Genomic DNA, 24,647 nt, shown 5'->3' with positions numbered 1-24,647 from the left:
GCACTGGGAGCAGATATAACACTTACTAAAGCATTCAGTAGCTGTCTTTGTCTCATCCTCCCATAGACTTATATGGGCAGCTGTAACCAGATCTCTCAGTGAGCTCATCTGTCTGCAAAATCATTTTAGCACTTCTCCAAAGTAAATGATGTGTTTAGCAATAAAGTGGCTGGGGTCTAAAGAAACTAAGTTATCAGTCGTGACAGATGCTTAAAGGGGTTGTCCAGCGAAAATCTTTTTCTTCAAATCAACTGGTGCCAGAAAGTTATATAGATATGTATTTTACTTCTATTAACTAATCTCAAGTCTTCCCATACTTATCAGCTGCTGTATGTCCTGCAGGAAATGTTGTTTTATTTTCAGTATGACACAGTGCTCTCTGCTCACATCTTTGGCAGAGACAGGAACTGTCCAGAGCAGGAGAGGTTTTCTATGGGGATTCATCTGAAACCGAGACAGAGTTCCTGTCTCAGCCAGAGATGTCAGCAGAGAGCACTGTGTCAGACTGAAAATAAAACAACATTTCCTGCAGGACATACAGCAGCTAATAAGTATGGGAAGACCAGATTTTTTTAATAGAAGTAAACTACAAATCTATATAACTTTCTGATATCAGATGATTTTAAAGAAAAAGATTTTCGCTGGACAACCCCTTTAATATCCCTGCAGTGCCTCCAAAGGGGAGATGAAGCATTACACATCTCCTATTTGGTCCATGTGATATACCGATGTTCTCTATGAACTGAGAATGTAATACTGGAGGTATCGGAAACAGAGACCTGAAATACTGTGCAACAAGAATATAGAAAATATAGAAGAAAAGCAAATAAAATCACTAAGATGTAAAGAGATTTTAGGGATGTAATGTAAAATATTTCCAGAGGTAAAAAAGAAAAAAAAATCCTGAAATGGAAGGAGGTGAGATGAGACAGACATCAGTGATTAAGAAAGAAAAAAGACATTTGTGAGGAGCGAGACTTCATTTAAAATCTGCGTGACATTTCTCCGTGCTGAGAGGAGAGCACTTTAACACTGGGTGGTCCGACTGTCCGACGACTCCCCCCACCCCTAATGATACGGCTACGGAGAGCGCTTTATTACAAGCTCTGAGAGCCGTCTCGGGGCCCCATGATTCTTCATTAAGATGTCCGCCTCTTGGGGTCAATGTGACTATCACTCTGTGTCTGTGATGACAAATTTTGGGACCCCCATCTCCCCCCAAAAATAAGGCTATGTTCCGAATTTGCAGCTGGAAGCAAAAAGCTGCAAAAATTAAAAAAACAAACAAAAAAAAAAAAAAAAAAAACACCCGCCTGATGTGCGCCTGAGAAGCCCCAATTATTTTCGGTCTGAAAGACTCCCCCGGTTCACGCCTTCCATGCTCCAAATTACTTAAATGTCTCTTCTCTGAGTAATGGACTAAAAGTGACAGAAAATCAATGTATAATTCCTATTAAAGATGGCCGAGCCTGGACGCCACAAGAAAGTATAAGGTTTCCTTCTAAAAAGCTTCTGAGTGTCTGAGAGTTTCTCAGGGGAGGCAGCAATGTTGTATCTCTCATCCACGTCTATGTTATAGTAATCGTGAGTGATCAGAACAGGGCTAGTCACTGTCCTAAAAACAAAATGGCTGCCATTGCCGCGTGCATGTCTGCGCTGCCAAACCACCCACCCCTGGCGACATTATAACAGTGGTGAATGTCCCTATATGAATGTAAATAATAAGTAGATTCTTTTTTTTTCTTAAAGGGGTTATCCAGCGTTAGAAAAACATGGCCGCTTTGAAAAAGACAGCACTGTTCTTGTTTGGATGGGGTTTTACAACAGTTTGTGAGAGTCGTGCTGTCTCTGGAAGAAAGCGGCCATGTTTTACTAATGCTGGATAATCCCTTTAACAATACCCCCAAAGGCACTTTTCACTGAACAAATTTTTGCTACCATGATGCATTGGGGCAGAGCCTTGAATTTAAATTCTACCAGTGTGGGTGGAGCTAAAATCTCCTCCATTGCCTTATAAGGGGTAAGGAGGTGCCGTGTGTTTTTGCAGTAGTCGCTACTATAGGACCACGACAATGCGGTGACTTCTCCAGGGATGATCCCTGCGCTGCCGCCATCTTCATCCTCTCCTATTAATATATTTCTACGTGTAAAAAGTAAATGGAATCGTATAGCTGTCGCTTTTGCTTCACATATCGCTGATTCCCGTCATTAATGGCGTCGCACTCAGACGTGGTTTATGTAATACAATAAAAGCATCAGGGCCGCTTCCCTGTATTTCTGTCTCTCTGGTTAAGCGTCTGTAATGGCGTCTTTATGTTGGCACACATTTGTCGCTGTCTCTGTATACGACTATGTATATAGCTTTATATGAGGAGTCATTACGGGGGAATGTGCTGAGTCAAGGGCTGGGTGTAGTAATGGCTCTCTCCGCACAGCGACGACTCAATGGAGCGGGGAGACCATCGGTAAACACAATTAAGTACAGAATGGACGGTTTTATCGCAGCCGTAAACGCAGAGCGAGAGGTAAATCATTAGCCGGCTCAGCGCTATTATCCACGGCCAGCGGATCCGCAGTGCAGGCCCACAACCGAGGGGTCAGGGGTAACAGAACAAATACAGATAATGGAGTGTATGTGACATCACAGATAACATAGAGATGAGTACAGTGTGGTAGATGATACCTGCAGTCCTATGTAACACCACAGACAACACAGTGATGAGTACAGATTATCTGTTACATAGGCTTGCAGGTAACATCTAGGCTATCTGTACTCATCAATGTTATCTGTGGTGTTACATAGTCTAGATGTGCTCAGACTTATCACTGTGTTATCTGTTACATAGGACTGCAAGTAATATTTAGACTAGTGACGAGATGTGACCTGCATTCCTATGTAACAGATAACACAGTGATAAGTCTGAGCACAGATAATGTAAAAGATGTGACCTGCAGTCCTATGTAACACCATAGATAACACAGTGATAACTCTCCGAGTGCAGATAATGTAATAAATTAAACGTGCAGTCCTATGTAACACCACAGATAATACAGTGATAACTGTCTGAGTACAAACAATATAGTAGATGTGACCTGCAGTCCTATGTAACACCACAGATAACACAGTGATAACTCCCAGAGTACAATTAATATAGTAGATGTCACTTGCAGTCCTATGTAAGACCACAGATAACACAGTGATAACTCTGAGTATAATGTAGTGGATGACATCTGCAGTCCTATGTAACACGGCAGATAACACACAGTTGCTATGATACATGCGCACAGAGGTGCCCCCTCCCCCCAGGTCCGCTCCTCATCCATCTATATGTGACACATCAGCCTTCATCTCTCCACATTACAGAGAAGTGATGGCACAGAGGTCAGGAGAGATAAATATACAAGGATTACTACCACGGGGGTGGGGGTGGGGGGGGGGGGTCACCTACAATTCTATGCGTTACAGTGTAATTCCAATAATCTGGCAAGCCTCATATCAGATTGTATAATAAAGAAGCCAAAATCCATCTATCCAATATCCTATAATACGGCACCGCTATATAGACAACGGATAAAGAACTCATATGGCTACACCACAGGTGCTGGATTATCAGAATGTTGGTGCAGCTATAAGACTTATGATTTAGCCGTCATCTATATAGCGGTGCCGCACCGTGCAGCATTGTAGAGTATATCACCCGTGCAGCATTGTAGAGTATATCACCCGTTGCAGCATTGTAGAGTATATCACCTGCGCAGCATTGTAGAATATATCACCCGTGCAGCATTGTAGAGTATATCACCTGCGCAGCATTGTAGAGTATATCACCTGCGCAGCATTGTAGAATATATCACCCGCGCAGCATTGTAGAGTATATCACCCATGTAGCATTGTAGAGTATATCACCTGCGCAGCATTGTAGAATATATCCCCCGTGCAGCATTGTAGAGTATATCACCTGCACAGCATTGTAGAATATATCACCCGCGCAGCATTGTAGAGTATATCACCCATGTAGCATTGTAGAGTATATCACCTGCGCAGCATTGTAGAATATATCACCCGCGCAGCATTGTAGAGTATATCACCCATGTAGCATTGTAGAATATATCACCCGTGCAGCATTGTAGAATATATCACCCATGTAGCATTGTAGAGTATATCACCTGCGCAGCATTGTAGAATATATCCCCCGTGCAGCATTGTAGAATATATCACCCGTGCAGCATTGTAGAATATATCACCCATGTAGCATTGTAGAGTATATCACCTGCGCAGCATTGTAGAGTATATCACCTGCACAGCATTGTAGGGTATATCACCCGCGCAGCATTGTAGGGTATATCACCCGCGCAGCATTGCAGAGTATATCACCCGTGCAGCATTGTAGAATATATCACCCGCGCAGCATTGTAGGGTATATCACCCGTGCAGCATTGTAGAATATATCACCCGCGCAGCATTGTAGGGTATATCACCCGCGCAGCATTGTAGGGTATATCACCCGCGCAGCATTGTAGAGTATATCACCCATGTAGCATTGTAGAGTATATCACCTGCGCAGCATTGTAGAATATATCACCCGCGCAGCATTGCAGAGTATATCACCCGTGCAGCATTGTAGGGTATATCACCCACGCAGCATTGTAGGGGTATATCACCCATGTAGCATTGTAGAGTATATCACCTGCGCAGCATTGTAGAGTATATCACCTGCGCAGCATTGTAGAGTATATCACCCATGTTGCATTGTAGAGTATATCACCTGCGCAGCATTGTAGAATATATCACCCGCGCAGCATTGTAGAGTATATCACCCATGTAGCATTGTAGAGTATATCACCTGCGCAGCATTGTAGAATATATCACCCGTGCAGCATTGTAGAGTATATCACCCATGTAGCATTGTAGAATATATCACCCGCGCAGCATTGTAGAGTATATCACCCATGTAGCATTGTAGAATATATCACCCGTGCAGCATTGTAGAATATATCACCCATGTAGCATTGTAGAGTATATCACCTGCGCAGCATTGTAGAATATATCACCCGCGCAGCATAGTAGAGTATATCACCCGCGCAGCATTGCAGAGTATATCACCCGTGCAGCATTGTAGAATATATCACCCGCGCAGCATTGTAGAGTATATCACCCGCGCAGCATTGTAGAGTATATCAGCCGCATCCCTACTGGGCCCCTGATCCCCCTCATCCATCTACTGTACAAGGTTGTCACAGCCCCTCCCACAGGCCTCCATATTGGATGAATATACACTACTCTATCCTGTTTATCTCTGTGGTCTCTCAATCTTTATAAAGCCTCATATTGTGTGATATTGTGCGCCTGCCTCGTCCTTCGACATCCAGCACATGGGATATAACCTCCAGAATAAGGCCGAGCTGCAGGAATAACCCTGGAGATGGTTTTCTAGACAATAAAAATCCAATTGATAGCGCCACTCATCCGGGGAAAGGTCAGACGCTATGTGGAGACGACCCCCAGAGACAGCGGTGACCTCTGACCTCCGCACGGCTGATGGACTGCAGCACTGGGGACCAGATCTGAAGCCGGATAACCTGACAGGAAACTTAACAAGGAAACGGGTCATTAACGGGGCCAGGCGCAGGAAACCGCCATCTTTACTGCAAAAAATAGTGCCGTACCCTGTCAGAAAAATCTATGTGATGTTAAATAGTCTGGGGTCATGTATAATATATAATAGTAGCCATCGTATCTGCACCATCCTGGGGGGCCAGGGACCCACATATTCGCTCTATTACTCTATGACACCTTCGCCGATCTGTCATTTCCGGGGTATAAATGGATCCTCTCACCATGAACATATACTGTATACTAAATATAGGATTTTCTTATAGAATCCTCATGGTTCTCTGTATTTTATGGCGAAAAATCCAATTTTCTCTCCTCTTCCTGCGACCTGCAGAAGTCACTAATCCTGTAGACGCAACCGGCCATGTTTCTCGCCATCTATAAACATTTACCAGTCTCGCGGCAATTTCAGACATTTGGCTCCTGAGCTGATTTATGGGATATAAAATTTCTCATTTAACCCCGGCGAGCTCAGCCGATATAAATGATCTCCTCGGGGGAAGAGCGGAGCCGATCTCCAGAGCTTCACTGATAAACTTCTGGGAGAGGATAGAGAGGCTGGGTAACTCATCATCCGGAGCCGCCGCACCGCGATCAATACATGGCCATCAGCTTCTCCTGAGCGGCCACCCCCATCCTCCTACATTACATGTGTCCTGCTTTCTGGGATATACGCAGCTCATATAGACTACCCTCAGTTCGCAGCTAGATCAGGCGTGAGACAGTCTGGTTGCTAGGGAAGTGCAGTTTGACAACACCATAGCAACCAGGGGCACAGGTAAAACCAGCAGCGGATTACACCGCCAGGCAAGTGATAAATAGCAGAGCGGGATTCACAGAGGATTTCACCTCTCTACAAAAAAAATGTGCCCCATGGGGATTGTACTAAGGCCTGCCGCACAGGAGACATCCACAGCATGGAGGACAGATGGGTATGATCCCTCCATACCTGCCGCCATCCACTGCAGACTGTAGCTGCACTAATCTGCAACCTGTGAATGTACCCTGATAGGAAGAATCTAATATATAGCATATCTATCCAGTGCCAAATACACAGTGACATCCCTCCTGACCCGTGCAACATAGTATATCATCTATTATAGCAGTATACATCTATTCGAGCAGTATACCATCTATTCTAGCAGTATACCATCTATTATAGCAGTATATCATCTATTATAGCAGTATATCATCTATTATAGCGGTATATCATCTATTATAGCGGTATATCATCTATTCTAGCGGTATATCCTCTATTATAGCAGTATACCATCTATTATAGCAGTATATAATCTATTATAGCAGTATACCATCTATTATAGCAGTATACCATCTATTATAGCAGTATACATCTATTCGAGCAGTATACCATCTATTATAGCAGTATATCATCTATTCTAGCAGTATACCATCTATTATAGCAGTATACCATCTATTATAGCAGTATATCATCTATTCTAGCAGTATACCATCTATTCTAGCAGTATACCATCTATTATAGCAGTATACCATCTATTATAGCAGTATACCATCTATCATAGCAGTATACCATCTATTATAGCAGTATACCATCTATTATAGCAGTACACCATATATTCCAGCAGTATACCATCTATTCTAGCAGTATACCATCTATTATAGCAATATACCATCTATTTTAACAATATATCATCTATTATAGCAGTATACTATCTATTATAGCAGTATACATCTATTATAGCGGTATACCATCTATTATAGCAGTATACCATCTATTATAGCAGTATATCATCTATTATAGCAGTATATCATCTATTATAGCAGTATATCATCTATTATAGTAGTATACCATCTATTATAGCAGTACACCATCTATGCCAGCAGTGTATCCTCTATTATAGTAGTGTACATCTATTATAGCAGTATATCATCTATTATAGTAGTATACCATCTATTATAGCAGTGTACCATCTATTCTAGCAGTATATCCTCTATTATAGTAGTGTACATCTATTATAGCAGTACACCATCTATTCCAGCAGTATATCCTCTATTATAGCAGTACACCATCTATTCTAGCGGTATACACTCTATTATAACAGTATACCATCTATTCCAGCAGTGTATCATCTATTATAGCAGTATACCATCTATGCCAGCAGTATATCCTCTATTATAGCAGTACACCGTCTATTCTAGCGGTATATCCTCTATTATAGCAGTGTACCATCTATTCTAGCGGTATATCCTCTATTATAGCAGTACATCATCTATTCCAGCGGTATATCCTCTATTATAGCAGTACACCATCTATTCTATCTGTATATAATCTATTCTAGCAGTATATCATCTGTTCTAGTGGTATATCGTCTGATTCATTCTAGAAGTATAATATCAATTAGAGGCATATAATTTATTATAGCGGTATATTATCTACTATGGTAGTACATCATCTATTTTAGCTGTATATTATACCCTTATGGTAGTATTTCATCTATTATAATATTATGTACTCTATGATGGAAGTATATCACGTAATGCTGCGTTTACACGTAACGATTATCGTGCGAATTTGCGCGATAACGGTCGAATTGGAACGATAATCGTACGTGTAAACGCAGCGAACGATCGAACGACGCACGATAAATCATACATCGTGATCTTTCATCAGGTCAGCAAATCGTCGTTCATCGTACGCAAAAAATTCGCAAATCTTCCGTGTGAACAGTCGTTCGCCGATTTAACTAATGTGTGAGATAGGCTTAAACGATCGCAAAACGATCGCAGTGCGAATTTTCGTACGATATATCGTACCGTCTAAACGCTGATCGTTATAAAAAAAAAATTGTATATCCGACATCGCTAATCGTACGATCGGGCCAATAATCGTTACGTGTAAACGCAGCATAACATAGTGGTATATCATTCACTATGGCAGTATATTCCTTTATTATAGCAGTAAATCATCTGTAATAGACAGACATGGTTCTCATCTACCTCTATAGACGCCATACTCAGTGGCCACTACATCACACTTACTTGCCACCTCCAGAGATGCGTTTCGGCTCACTGACTCTCCCAGGTAGTTCCGGGCCACACAGATATAAATCCCTTCATCTGGTTTACTCCGCCGTCCATGAACGATACGAAGGAAAAAGAGGGATCCACTGGGCAGCAGCATGCGGTGGGAGCGAGGGTCATCCTTGTCTGTCTCCACCCGTTCACCATCTTTGTACCACTCAATAATAGGCGTGGGGCGACCCTCCGCCTTACAGTTCAGAGTTGCAGGTTCCCCTTTCGACACAATGTGATCCGATGGGTGCTCCACTATCCTGGGCGGAAAATCCTCCAGGCGAGGCCGGGATCCTGGAATGAGAGAGGTCAATAGGGTCATAAATGTTACATTATACAGACGTCTTAGGATGTAATGGCAAGAGGGACCCCGGTAAGGCCAGTCCGCAATTATATTATATATTATAAGGTTTACATTCACTTAGGGCCCTTTTCCACGGGACGATTATCGTTTGCATAATTGTTAACTACAAACGATCTCAAACGACCGCTATTGCGAACGACCAGAAATCGTTCACCCAATTACACAGAACGATGATCGTTACTTATGATCGTTCCTGCGGTCGTCTTGTCGACGCTATTGCGTTCATCGCTACTGAACTACTGAACGTCGTCTTATTCCATGTAAACGATTTGCGAACGAGCAACAATAAAAATAGGTCCAGGTCCCATTAAGCGATCAAGGATTTCTTGTTCGTTGTTTAACAGTTAACTGCTATTCAACCGAGCGATTATCGCTTCATTCAGTGCGATTTAACGATTATCCGAACGTCCCATGGAATAGGGCCCTTACTGTGGATTTACCAACCACATCTGCTGGAAGTGTGTTATAAGTATCTACTACTCTTTCTGACATTGAACAGTGTATCTAATCCTATTATATGTGATACTGTCTAAAAAGCCATGTAGCTGAGCAAATCATGTAGATACTATTGGTTGAGCAACTGTATCTCATCCTGCTGTATCTTCTGCTGTATCTAAGCTGTGTATCTAAGTCTTTTTTGCATGATACTGTCTGCTATGATGGTGTATATAATACTACCATGTAGATACCGTCTACCGAGCTAGACGTATGTCGTTGATTATATTTAGATCTGAACCTAAAATTATCGTTAATCTTTCGCTAATCGTTCGCTGTAAATCGACATTCGTTCGCTCACGTTCCACATTTTTTCACTAATCGTTCAGTGTAGTTGCACATTGTTCATCGTTATTCTGGGATCAGAAGGAATAACCGATCATAGTAACGATCGTAACTAACGATTATCGTTCTGTGTAATATGGTGAACGATTTCAGGTTAACGATTAATAATCTCGTTTGCGATCATTTATCGTTAGTCGTTAACTGTTAAAAATCGCTCAGTGTAATAGGACCCTAAGCCTATCCTGTGTGATACTTTACACTGAAATGATGGACATAATCCTAGTTTCTGTTGTGATGTGTATCTAAGTCTGACACTGAGCTGTGCCACTAAGCTTAAAGTGTACCTGTCATTATAACTTTCAAAATCGAAATCAACAATAGATGTGATATAAAGCACGTTTGCAATTTACATTCATTATTTTTTTTTTTAGTAATCATGGAGAAAATGGCACTTCCTGTTTTCTGACTTTTTTTATCTCTCTCAAAGAACAGGAAACAAAAAACAGGAAGTGCTGGGTATCCCAGGCCATCTGAGCGCTCACAGAGAAGGCAGTCATGTGACTGATGGACACATTGAGACGTGACTCTCGGTACTGGCCGGAATTCCTGTGTTTAGTCTGTTTTTTACAACCAGCACAAGTCAGAGAATCTGCCTTCAGGAAACTGGACCTGGATTTCTGGTAAGTACAGCTTTGTTTTACAGCGGGATAACAACAACAAAAATAATGACTGTATACTGCAAACTTGCTTTATATCACATCTACTGTTGATTTAGATTTTGAAAGTTATAATGACAGGGACACTTTTAAGTGATACAATCTGCTAAACCAGTGTATCTAAGCTTACCACAAAAACCAAGCACAATTATGTGTTCTAATGCCTACTGGACGAAGGCAAGGATGTGTGTGACTCCAGCAGCACTGAGTATTTCAGGAGAACTCAAATTCATCCCTTTTAACCCTTTCAGCAAATCTCTGATGTGCCTCTAATGATAAGTAATAAAACCCAGTCCGTACACAAGGCGGTGGATTATTCCCATCAGCCCCAGCTGCAAATGGCATCAGGAACAGACTGCGCTGGGGGCAAATCCGCTCTTATCTTCAGACGTGCACACTGTAACAAGAAGCCCGCTGTGTGCCGATCTGCCATATGTCAGGAATCCAGATCGTCTCCAAATGTCGAGCTTACACTTCTCCACAATAAGAGGCGACTTGAAGAAATGTTCTGAGGAAAAGCTGCGGGGACCGAGCAGCGACAAGAGGAGCCACATGTCTGTCGCACAGCGCCAAACTGCAACCCTCACAACCCACAGCAAAGCTGCGGAATAATGGTGGAATGGAAGGGGAGACCTCCGCTAGCTGTCAGTGAGGGAAACCTTGTGACTATACAGGGGCTGAGAACTCCATGTGATACATCAGTACCAGAACTCCATGTGATACATCAGTACGAGTGATACATCAGTACGAGCACTACATGTGATACATCAGAACCAGAACTCCATGTGATACATCAGCACCAGAACTCCATGTGATACATCAGTACGAGCACTACATGTGATACATCAGAACCAGAACCACATATGATATATCAGCACCAGCACTACATGTGATCCATCAGCACCAGCACTACATGTGATCCATCAGTACAAGAGCTCCATGTGATACATCGGTACCAGAACCACATATGATACATCAGTACAAGAACTACATGTGATACATCAGCACCAGCACTACATGTGATACATCAGCACCAGCACTACATGTGATACATCAGTACGAGCACTACATGTGATACATCAGAACCAGAACCACATATGATATATCAGCACCAGCACTACATGTGATCCATCAGTACCAGAACTACATGTGATACATCAGTACCAGCACTACATGTGATACATCGGTACCAGAACCACATATGATACATCAGTACAAGAACTCCATGTGATACATCAGCACCAGCACTACATGTGATACATCAGCACCAGCACTACATGTGATCCATCAGTACCAGAACTCCATGTGATCCATCAGTATCAGAACTCCATGTGATCCATCAGTACCAGAACTCCATGTGATCCATCTGTACCAGAACTCCATGCGATCCATTAGAACAAGAACTCCATACGATCCATCAGTACCAGAACTACAAGTGATCCATCAGTACCAGAACTCCATGTGATACATCAGCACCAGCACTACATGTGATACATCAGTACAAGAACTCCATACGATCCATCAGTATCAGAACTCCATGTGATCCATCAGTATCAGAACTCCATGTGATCCATCAGTACCAGAACTCCATGCGATCCATCAGTACCAGAACTCCATGCGATCCATCAGTACCAGAACTACATGCGATCCATCAGTACCAGAACTACATGCGATCCATCTGTACCAGAACTACAAGTGATCCATCAGTACCAGAACTACATGCGATCCATCAGTACCAGAACTACATGCGATCCATCAGTACCAGAACTCCATGCGATCCATCAGTACCAGAACTACAAGTGATCCATCAGTACCAGAACTACAAGTGATCCATCAGTACCAGAACTACATGTGATCCATCTGTACCAGAACTACAAGTGATCCATCAGTACCAGAACTACATGCGATCCATCAGTACCAGAACTCCATGTGATCCATCAGTACCAGAACTACAAGTGACACCGTACTACAAGCCGACCATTACACATTGAGTCTATACAATCCTGACCACCAGATACTACGGTAGAGAGATTTGTGCTACTGATGTCCCCAGCTCACAGAACATCGTCTACACCAGGGGTGTCAAACTCTTGGCCCTCCAGCTATTGCAAAACTACAATTTCTGTAATGCCTGGACAGCCAAATGCAAAGCTTTATCTGTCCGGGCATGATGGAAATTGTAGTTCTGCAACAGCTGGAAGGGTCGCACTTGGACACCCCTGGTCTACACTGAATACAACTGCAACAAACCCTCAGCTGTAAGAAGTATTAGGCCACTCTCTAAGACAGTGTTCCCCAACCTCTGGCTCTTCAGCTGCTGCAAATCTATAACTCCCATCATACCATGATAGTTGTCGGTGAATCACGCTGCTGTCCTGACCTGCAGGCTATGTACTATATGGCTACACCTGTCTGTGAACCTACAGCGTTCATTAAGCGGTGGCTTACCAGCTGTTGCAAAACTACAACTCCCAGCATGCTCTGATATACTATACTATTCCCTTGATGACCTTGATGCCTACTCTTCCCCAACCTGGGGCTCTACAGATATTTTAAAAACTACAACTCCTATGAAACCTTTGCTGAATCCTGCCAACGCCTTCCATCTCCTTGTAGTTGTAGTTTTGCAGCAGCTGGGGGGTCAGTATTGTGTCAGTCCCCTGTCCTGGCTGGGCTGCGGCTCAGTCATCTGTTGGGTGAATGGTGGCTGCAGGGCATATAGAACATGACCCTTCTCTGCTCATTAGCCGGACGCTGTGTCACATTACCATGATAGATTCACCTGACACAGCCTGAGACGTCAGGACCAACAGCAGCATGGCGCCCACCTCCGCAGCCGGTTTCTCATCTTACATGAGGACTGAGCCCCCAGCAGTCACTAAGGTGCAATGAGGACCCGTAACATCTGGACCTCAAAGCATTGCAAATGTCAGTCACATCTGATACTGTTTACCGAGCCACTATTATGTGTGATACCTATGTATCTAAACCTATCGTTGTGATACCATCTCAGAACCACACAGCACCACATCCCCCATTGTGAACTTTTGGTCCATGCCATAAGAACAAAGCTTGGAGGTAACTGGAGACCTGCGGCCTGTGGAGATGAAGCGGAGGACACAATAGACACCGGATCTCTTATAGAGGGTCTCACACTGAGTGGGGTGGGGGATGAGGCATCCTCCTGTATAATGGTCACTTTCATATACTGCATGTTTCTATGGAGAGTGAACTTAGGCCCAGGGTCACCGAGAGGCATGAATGCAAGAGAGCATTTAACCTGACATATCTGCGCTGACTTCTCACAGCGGTGCGGCCCCTCAGCGGTCGTGTGTAACCTAATAACAGCAGCCCCCCACCGACCGGTATACAGCAGACCCCTATGGACCTGTATACAGCAGCCGCCCCACCGACCTGTATACAGGAGACCGCTATTAACCTGTATACAGCAGCCCCCCACCAACTGGTATACAGCAAACTCTTATTAACCTGTATAAAGCAGTCCCCCCACCCCCCACCAACCTGTGCACAACAAGCACCCATCTGCCTACAGCCAGTGTCAATGCTTATACAGGAGACACCCACTGATCTGCATACAGCAGATACCCACCTACCTGTATAAAGCAGCCCCCACGACCTGTATACAGCAGAACCCACCGATCTGTATACAGCTGCCTCCCTTGATAGGAGACCCCCACTGAGCTGTATACAGCAGAACCCCCACGGCCTGCGCACAATAAGCCCCCATCTACCTATAGCCAGAGTCAATGCTTCGGCTGTCCAGGCATGATGGGAATTGTAATTTTATAACAGCTGGAGGACAGAAGGTTCCCCATCCCTGTATTAGAGTGATACATTGTATCCAAGCTATTCAGGGTCAGTAGAGGACAGGAGAGGCACTTATTGAAGAGACTTATTTTCAAGCAATGCTCTATGGGAAAAAAATATGCAAATGAGCTCTTCTCCAAAAGGAAGTCCCCATGTGCGCCCAGCAGTTTGGGGTGTTTGCTCGCCATCACTACACAGCAGGGCACTTGCCTTATGGAGAACGCTCCCTGGAAATGGATGAATCCCGCACACAGGGCAGAACGGTGAAACACGTGTCGCCACGCCGAGCACATTTCCCCGCTCCGTGAACAAACACCAAAGAAAACATATAAACTAGACGTGAAATGCAATTAAGAGGAACACATTCTCGGCGCTCACCCCGACACGCTTCATACGGTAATTAATGTCACCAGCGGATCATTCCATCATTAGGTCAGCGCAGAGTGATCCGTGCTCGCCCGCCGTGTAATGTGTGTGTGACAGAGTGGCGGGTGAAAAATAACACCACAGACCGTAATAGCAAAACACCAAGGATTGGTTCCGGGCTGTCATGGCGACTACACTTCAAAGTCACAAAGATGAATATTACCGGTCTGCGGTTACTCGTAACCCGGCCTGTCACCCCGGGTGTAATTCCAGGTATTATTACCTCACAGCAGGGATGGAAATGCTGCTATATACTGCTCTGCCTATAGGAGCTATGACATCATCACTCAGATGAATGGCGCAAAAGATACAGCGATCCCTACATTTCTATGTAACTAACAGTGTCTACTATGGACAGACATATGGGAGACAGAGGGGGGGAGCCACGCTTGTTAGTAATAAAGGGGACCCCAGTTCCAGTAATGACCCCTCCATTCATGTGCCGCCATTTGCAGTATTAATGTCCCCTTGCTGGCGGTCAGTATAATGATGTGGACGTGGTTACCGAGGCGCCAAGCCGCAGACACTTACTAAGTCTATTCAAGCGGGGGGCAATCTGCCTTTTCAATTACATTTTGCCGCTTGGTTTTCTGGAGGAGGCTGAGCGGAATACATTAGGGCTTCTCTAAAAGGCAGAAAATTTACACTGAATTTGTTGCATTAACAATCCCCCCGCGCCTGATACACAGCAATTCTATCACTACAACACCGGCCCTACGGACACTTCAGCTGCGTCTACTGTAATAGCCAGGAAAGCCAGCAAAGACGAACGGCAACGCGAACAAGATGCAACCGCTATATAGGAGGATTACCGAATTATACAGATGGCACCTGGTACCCACCCTGCAATAAGTACACAGCAATATAATGTCAGGATAAGGATCACCACAACAGTGTAAGACCATAGCAGTTATATACTAGTACATATAGTAGCTATATTCTTGTATATAGGGGGCAGTATTATAGTAGATAAATTCTTGAATATAGGAGGCAGTATTATAGTAGTTGAAGAATGAAATGTATGTCACTTATCCAAAAGTGGTGGAGTCTTCTGTCTATTCATAGACACAAAGTGCAGACAAGGAAGGGGGAAGATGGCAAGTGGGCACGTCTAGAGAGGCAATGGTTTTGTGCTACAGGTGCGCTTTGTCAAGCGGGCATGTCTAGAGAGGCAACGGTTTCGCGCTACAGGTGTGCTTCGTCAAGCCTAGTGCACTGGGCTTGACAAAGCGCACCTGTAGCGCGAAACCGTTGCCTCTCTAGACGTGCCCGCTTGCCATCTTCCCCCTTCCTTGCCTGCACTTCGTGTCTATGAATAAACAGAAGACTCCACCACTTTTGGGTAAGTGCCATACGTCTCGTTCTTTCTACTGTTATAGACTGCCTTATTTCCGTGTGTGCACCACCCTAGAAGTCTGTTCAGACACAATATTTTTTGCTAATTGCTCATCCACATTTCCATCATGTTGCGACCTTCTCTCTCCTGGACATTATAGTAGTTATATTCTTGTACACATGTTGCAGTTCTCTTATATTTGCAGGACATGCTAGATTAATAATTTACTTGTAATTTGGGCTATACTCTCTACCTTACATTTTGTGTCTGCCTCTTTGTCTTGGGTAATGTTGCACTCGCCTCCACACCACTTATAACCAGGGCATCCCTGTCCTTGGATACCTACATTCTTGCATTGCCTTTCTTGTAGGGGGGGGGGGGTGCAGGAACCTGTTAGATAATGAGGACCCGGTCGCCTCTGTTGTTCGGGGAGATTGAGCTGTGCTGGAGGAGAAGACCTATTTGCATGGCAGGGGGGAAATTGTCGAGTTTAGACCCCAGGGTGGAATTCACACAAAGATGCAAATGATGGAGGCCAATTAGACAAAAGCGGATTGTGCGGGATACCTGCCTGACTAAGCAGCAGCAAAGAGCATCACGCCTAATTGAGTCTTCCACTAATCCGCCGGTGTGACTCACTGTCTATGGAGGAAATAAATATATAAATAAAACATGAGCCCGCGGCAGGGTGGGGATAATCCCGCTCCATCCACAATCACCTCAGTTAATCACCTGAAATTTGGGAATAATCTTGTTAATAAAAAAAGAATATTTTCAAGGCTTTCCTGCCAGGAAACAACAAGCCCACGGCTGTAATTATACAAAGCGTAAGCTCCTCGGCCGCGGGAGTCTTCAGATGACTTCATTCTACCGTATTTAAGGATTATACACCTAAAAAAAGCGTGTGCCGCTACAAACCAGCACGCTATGGGCAATGAAGTCCTATGTGAAATATTTCTGAAAAATGGGTAATCCTTAAAGGGCCAGCAACCAAATTTATAATAGTGCATCAAGTGCAATACAGAATTGCATAGTGCTGCCCTATTGAGAATCCTGTTCTGTGGATTGACAGGGGTCTGTGTACTCGGACACAGATATAAGCAGCTAAAATATTCTGCACCGTTCCCCAGAGACCCCCGATCTTGCATCTTATTACAACATCTACCAGCGCAGCAAATCAATGGAGCAAGATGATAATAAATCTATACACCAATGAGAGGAGAAGGCCGCACCTATGTGTAATGAGTGCGGATCTCGCTCATGGGGCGGGGGGAGGTTATTTATTGAGGGAGTTTGTTTTTCACTATTTAACTTGCAGATCTCGCTCCTAATAAAAGTATAATATTATATGAATTCTCTGGTGACCGTCTTATATTATTTCTTGATTATAAATGTTAAATACAACCGCCATATCAGCTCCCATATAAAGCCGCACTCTCATTTTTACAGTGACGTCTGGTAGATACATGTGCAACTAACTCCAAGAAGGCTGGGAGACAACTGCTGTGGAAGCTACAATGGTGGCCATATTAGTAGTCACCCAGAGAAGGCTTAATAAAATAGTTATTAACCTGGTGAAAGAGAACGAAGATCTGACAACCTTTTGGTATTTATCTGGGTGTCACTGCTTTTTTTTTTTTTTTTTTTTTAAATTGTTCTACGGAATTGTCTGCCAACCTGTGGCTCTCAAGCTGCAGCAAAACTACAAATCCCAGCATGCCATGACTGCCTTTAGTGTCTCCTATCCCCAGTATAAAGTTCACCAAAACTACAGCTCCTATTATGACCCAACGGTCTATAGTCCCTCTCACCTATGCATCGTATTCCCCTGCACATTGCTCTCCAGCTGGTGTAAAACTACAGCTCTCATTGTGCCCCGACAGCCTCTGGTACATCCCAGTGGTGCACCCTATATGCCAACCTGCGGCTCTCCAACTGTTATGAAACTACAACTTAGATAATGCATTGACACCGCAAGCTTGTGTGTGCATAATGGGAGTTGTAGTTTGGGAACAGCCGGACAGCCACAGATGGGGAAACAATGCTATAATAACTAAGCAACAATATAAATGCTTGGAGTAGTGCAGACAGGGAATAGTCTCCACCGGTCATATGTTGCTTCTTGGCCAATCACAAGCGGATTTTCTTATTGGTGACAGGTCCCCTTTAAGGGCAGAGCCCCAAGGACCAGCTATCACGTGCAGATGTATCTAAGCCCGTATGGGTGGACCAATGCTAGTGCAATTTTTTTTCCGGCAAAAGTGTTATTGGACACAGCTTTTACTGCATGTGGTAGCTGATCTGTGGCAGAGAACTTCACTCCAAGTCATGTAAGGATCCGCCTACGTGTTGGTTGTCACTATTTCAGAAGTATATCTTATGCTGCCTATAGTTTACTGCAAAAGTGACAACCAAGATGGCGGTGAATCTGGCCATAACTGGTCACAAAGGAATATACCAATATCTCTAGTTTAAAAAAAAATAAAGCATTACTCATCTACAGCCCCCTCTAAGATGACCTGGGCACCCCCTACCGACGAGCCCAACCTGACCGGCCCCCAGTGACAGGCACAGTACGTAGTTGGCATCTTGGACCGTCCCTTATCCGGAAAGTAACAGAAGGGCAGCAATTACCCGAATTCCAGATATAGTAATAAAGCAAAAATTATTGCCACTTGACTGCGCAAAATGGTCGTAAAAGCAAGTGGGAGGTCAGCGCGCTTTTCAGCAGAACCTGAGGTTGACGTTTTAAAGGTCCCCAATGAGTCACATAGAGTCCAGTTTTGTTGGTGACCCCGGCATACCAGGGATTTACTGATGATCTGACCCTCATTGTTCCTCCGCCGTGTAAATTTCCCAATGCTTGGCTCTGGCTCCATTGTCCCGGCCTGGAGGAGCCTTTCACATTCTGATCCTGCCTCCAACAGTTGCTATAGATCTCATCTTAAAGAAAACACCTAAAAAACAGCTAATCTGTCTTGATCCCACCGTCCAAGAAGAAAAGGGCCCAGGTCCTGACAATGACGCCTCCTATTCTCCTAATGCCGAATGGGCCTTTCGCATCTCTCCCCCGATGACCAGGCCTGGGAATTCATTTGCAAATGTGCTCACAGATTAGGGTGGAAAAGGTTTTTTTTTATCTCTTTTGTAGGAAACACAAGCAAGAAAAAAAAACAAGAGGCGGAAAAAAAACAACAAAAAAGGAATGAAAAAATCTAAACAATCTGCAGGTTCGGCATGTGATTGTCCCATTCTGTCCGGATTGTGGGACCTCATTGTCTGCGGCCGGTTACACTCGGGTTCGTGAAGAATTATTCGACGAGTTCCTGGGAGGTGACAGAGGACAATGTGGCGGCCCCGGATGATTTATGATCATATGGATCTGCGTCTCCTTCTCCGCTGTCAGGCGAGGTCTGACCTCAGAAAAAAATAATTTTCAATAAAACATTGGCTCCGCTAAAAGCTGACACGTTGATTTAGTGTCGGAGGGGCCGGTGTCAGGCCCCGCATCATGGGAGCCTGTGTGAAGGGGGCGGCAGGCCAAGTTATAGAGATTTATCATGAATTTATTTGGCTTTGTGGCTGGAAAATTGCATCGCAAACATCTTTTCTGGGAGGTTTGAGAGGACGACATTGGCTCTGCCTTCAACTGTGACCACTGTAAAGCTTCGCATCCTCCATATTGTACCACTATACTATTCCGTACATGTATAGCTCGGACTTGATGATACGTATTAAATCGCTTCCTATTTTACGTACTAGATAATTTGGCCACCACACACTCAGCATATAGTTTTGTAAGGCCAAGTTCACATATGCCCGGTGATCCACTGCTGTCCAGGATGGCATCGAGTTGGATCCATTACACTTGGCGACTCATAGGCTGTAACAAGGAACAGTACTTTTTCTATGGATAATCTTACGCAGCTGCCATCAATTTTTGATCTGACGCAACCATGCTAGATAGCCAAACATACACGAACCCAGCCCTACAAGAACATCCCAGTCAGGTTGTGATCAATGGTACTGGTTACAGCAGAGCTGTGTTTGTTATATGCACCACGTATTACTGTGACATAGGACCGCACAGACATGCAACTGATTACATAATACTGTAGAGTCCGGTTACCAGGCAGCCACTGATCGATCCCTATTGATCCATAGAGGTCATATAGACACCTCTTGTGCCCTACCCTGCTGTCTGCTTTCCTGTATATACATACATGTCTTTATCTATTCAGATTTATTGCTACATTAGTCGTATTTCTCAGATGAACATAATGCTGTAGAACAGGGTTCCTCAACCTGAGGCTTTCCAGCTATGGAAAAACTACAACTCCCAGCATGCCCCAACAACCTTTAATATATTCCACTGACGCATTATGCTTCCCAATCTAGAACTCTGAGCTGATGCAAAACTACAACTTCCAGCATGCCCAGGTCATGATGGGAGTTGTAGTTTTGCAACACTTTTAATTTTTTTTTTACATAGCATAGGCCAATAAATCCATATCCTACCCTCATCATTGCCCAGAAGGGAACCCGAGCCAACAAGGCAGTATCACGCTCACTATTATTAATATCTGGATCCAAGCATGTGTGGTTGGTTACATGGCAGATTAAAGTATCTGCCCCCCAACCCCATGCTTCCTTATCAACTGTGAGAACAGGTAGGACCATCACCAACTCTCCATGGACTGATACAGTCGCCTCAGCCGTGACTTCTTCCTCTCCGAAGTAAATATCCGAAACCGTTTCTTTATTGAAACAAATCATATAAAACATAGGATCAATTGCAAGATTTTATTCGCCTTTTATTCTAGAATGCGTTTCCCGCTGTGAAAATTATGACTTCTACATCTCATACGTGGTAAATGTAAGAACACAACCCCTAACAGCTTTGGCAGGCGCGGCGGCCGCTGGCCTGACGGTTACCTGCGCGGCGCACGTTCCGCCATTCATTTATCTGGCGGTAATTACACCGTAATCTGGGAAATGACAGGTGGGAAAAAGGTGTTTGTTTTTCCTGTGATTAAACTTCACAGCGCCACAAAGTGACACTCGCTTGAGTAATCAGAGATAATTAGAAATGAGGACAAGGTGGTGGTTAACTCCACGACTGCCAGCGGCCAGAACCGCACATAAATTACAGACACCAATGGCCGCCATGAAAGTAAAATGGAAGACCTGTTGCCCAGCTCCCTATAGACCCTGAATGGTGTAACAATCTGCAGAGGTGAATCTTTCTTCACTCCTTGCCTCCTATAACTATTTACCCTGTAAGTGTCAGTCCTCACTGCAGCTCTGGTATCGTATTTTCTGACAGCAGTATAGGCCCAGCACATAGAGGACGACACAGTAAGTGTAAAGGATCCAGGTATAGATCAACTAGGAAGTGGTGTACAATGGGGCCAGCAACAAAACTTGCAATGAGCCCTAAGCGACCATAACCACCTATGGCAGCAGCTCACAACAACAAACGCATCTGGTGCAAGTAAGGTGTACCAAGTGATGTCACAGTACCGGGATACTACACAGTGATGTCACAGTACAGGATAATACACACAGTGATGTCACAGTACAGGGATAATACACACACAGTGATGTCACAGTACAGGATAATACACACAGTGATGTCACAGTACAGGATAATACACACAGTGATGTCACAGTACAGGGATAATACACACAGTGATGTCACAGTACCGGGATACTACACAGTGATGTCACAGTACAGGATAATACACACAGTGATGTCACAGTACAGGGATAATACACACACAGTGATGTCACAGTACAGGATAATACACACAGTAATGTCACAGTACAGGGATAATACACACAGTGATGTCACAGTACAGGGGTAATACACAGTGATGTCACAGTACAGGGATAATACACACAGTGATGTCACAGTACAGGGATACTACACACAGTGATGTCACAGTACAGGGATACTACACACAATGATGTCACAGTACAGGGATAATACACACAGTGATGTCACAGTACAGGGGATAATGCACACAGTGATGTCACAGTACAGGGATAATGCACACAGTGATGTCACAGTACAGGGATAATGCACACAGTGATGTCACAGTACAGGGATAATACACACAGTGATGTCACAGTACAGGGATAATACACACAGTGATGTCACAGCACAGGGATAATACACACAGTGATGTCACAGTACAGGGATAATACACAGTGATGTCACAGTACAGGGATATAATACACTGTGATGTCACAGTACAGGGATAATACACAGTAATGTCACAGTACAGGGATAATACACACAGCGATGTCACAGTACAGGGATAATACACACAGTGATGTCACAGTACAGGGATATAATACACAGTGATGTCACAGTACAGGGATAATACACACAGTGATGTCACAGTACAGGGATATAATACACAGTGATGTCACAGTACAGGGATAATACACACAGTGATGTCACAGTACAGGGATAATACACACAGTGATGTCACAGTACAGGGATAATACACACAGTGATGTCACAGTACAGGGATAATACACAGTAATGTCACAGTACAGGGATAATACACACAGTGATGTCACAGTACAGGGATATAATACACAGTGATGTCACAGTACAGGGAAAAGGTTCATAGTCATGTAAAATCTCTGTAAAATGACATGAGTGTGCACATTATTCTTATGTTAATATACACAGACAAGTCACCATGCACCATGATGATATAGCACATAAGAACGGTCATTATTGTGACATCAAAGCTTAGGAATACAAACATATGATGTCACAACACAGGAATAATACTGTAGGGAAGGGACAATGCACACTGTGGGGTTATCTATAGGGCCTCATAATAACATTGAGAACAGGTGGAGATGAGCCCTATAGCAGCTGCCACCCTTGTAGTCACCCATGCGTCTAGTGACATCTATGTGCGCTGGTGGTATTGTAGTATTATAGCAGAGACTGTAGCCCTCCATTATAGCAGAGACTGTAGCCTTCCTTTATAGTAGAGACTGTAGCCTTCCTTTATAGCAGAGACTGTAGCCCTCCTTTATAGCAGAGACTGTAGCCCTCCTTTATAGCAGAGACTGTAGCCCTCCATTATAGCAGAGACTGTAGCCTTCCTTTATAGTAGAGACTGTAGCCCTCCTTTATAGTAGAGACTGTAGCCTTCCTTTATAGCAGAGACTGTAGCCCTCCTTTATAGTAGAGACTGTAGCCCTCCTTTATAGTAGAGAGTCTGTAGCCCTCCTTTATAGTAGAGACTGTAGCCCTCCTTTATAGTAGAGAGTCTGTAGCCCTCCTTTATAGTAGAGACTGTAGCCCTCCTTTATAGTAGAGAGTCTGTAGCCCTCCTTTATAGTAGAGACTGTAGCCCTCCTTTATAGTAGAGAGACTGTAGCCCTCCATTATAGCAGAGACTGTAGCCTTCCTTTATAGTAGAGACTGTAGCCCTCCTTTATAGTAGAGACTGTAGCCTTCCTTTATAGCAGAGACTGTAGCCCTCCTTTATAGCAGAGACTGTAGCCCTCCTTTATAGTAGAGACTGTAGCCCTCCTTTATAGTAGAGAGTCTGTAGCCCTCCTTTATAGTAGAGACTGTAGCCCTCCTTTATAGTAGAGACTGTAGCCCTCCTTTATAGTAGAGACTGTAGCCTTCCTTGATAGTAGAGACTGTAGCCCTCCTTATAGTAGAGACTGTAGCCCTCCTTTATAGTAGAGGCTGTAGCCCTCCTTTATAGTAGAGGCTGTAGCCCTCCTTTATAGCAGAGAGTCTGTAGCCCTCCTTTATAGCAGACTGTAGCCTTCCTTTATAGCAGACTGTAGCCCTCCTTTATAGCAGAGACTGTAGCCCTCCTTTATAGTAGAGATTGTAGCCTTCCTTTATAGTAGAGACTGTAGCCTTCCTTTATAGTAGAGACTGTAGCCCTCCTTTATAGTAGAGACTGTAGCCCTCCTTTATAGCAGAGACTGTAGCCCTCCTTTATAGTAGAGACTGTAGCCCTCCTTTATAGTAGAGACTGTAGCCTTCCTTGATAGTAGAGACTGTAGCCCTCCTTATAGTAGAGACTGTAGCCCTCCTTTATAGTAGAGACTGTAGCCTTCCTTGATAGTAGAGACTGTAGCCCTCCTTTATAGTAGAGGCTGTAGCCTTCCTTTATAGCAGAGAGTCTGTAGCCCTCCTTTATAGCAGACTGTAGCCCCCTTTATAGTAGAGACTGTAGCCCTCCTTTATAGCAGAGACTGTAGCCCTCCTTTATAGTAGAGAGTCTGTAGCCCTCCTTTATAGTAGAGACTGTAGCCCTCCTTTATAGTAGAGACTGTAGCCCTCCTTTATAGTAGAGAGTCTGTAGCCCTCCTTTATAGTAGAGACTGTAGCCCTCCTTTATAGTAGAGACTGTAGCCCTCCTTTATAGTAGAGACTGTAGCCTTCCTTGATAGTAGAGACTGTAGCCTTCCTTGATAGTAGAGACTGTAGCCCTGCTTTATAGTAGGGACTGTAGCCCTCCTTTATAGTAGAGA

The 24,647-nt window shown here is 44.0% G+C and overlaps 1 protein-coding gene across 8 annotated transcripts in view; it reads right to left on the bottom strand.

The window, feature by feature from the left end:
* The window catches only part of ROBO3 (roundabout guidance receptor 3), a 310,461-nt gene that overhangs the window by 57,363 nt on the left and 228,451 nt on the right, over positions 1-24,647 (bottom strand). For all 8 annotated transcript variants that reach the window (XM_069947694.1, XM_069947692.1, XM_069947699.1 and 5 more), the window contains one exon: positions 8,633-8,959. In XM_069947694.1, coding sequence (XP_069803795.1) covers positions 8,633-8,959 — 327 coding nt within the window. The remainder of the gene's footprint in view (positions 1-8,632; positions 8,960-24,647) is intronic.

Source organism: Dendropsophus ebraccatus, chromosome 12 (assembly GCF_027789765.1).
Source record: "Dendropsophus ebraccatus isolate aDenEbr1 chromosome 12, aDenEbr1.pat, whole genome shotgun sequence".
Taxonomy (NCBI): Eukaryota; Metazoa; Chordata; class Amphibia; order Anura; family Hylidae; genus Dendropsophus; species Dendropsophus ebraccatus.
The sequence above is the reverse complement of the archived record's forward strand: the minus strand, read 5'-3'. Positions and strand labels throughout refer to the sequence as shown.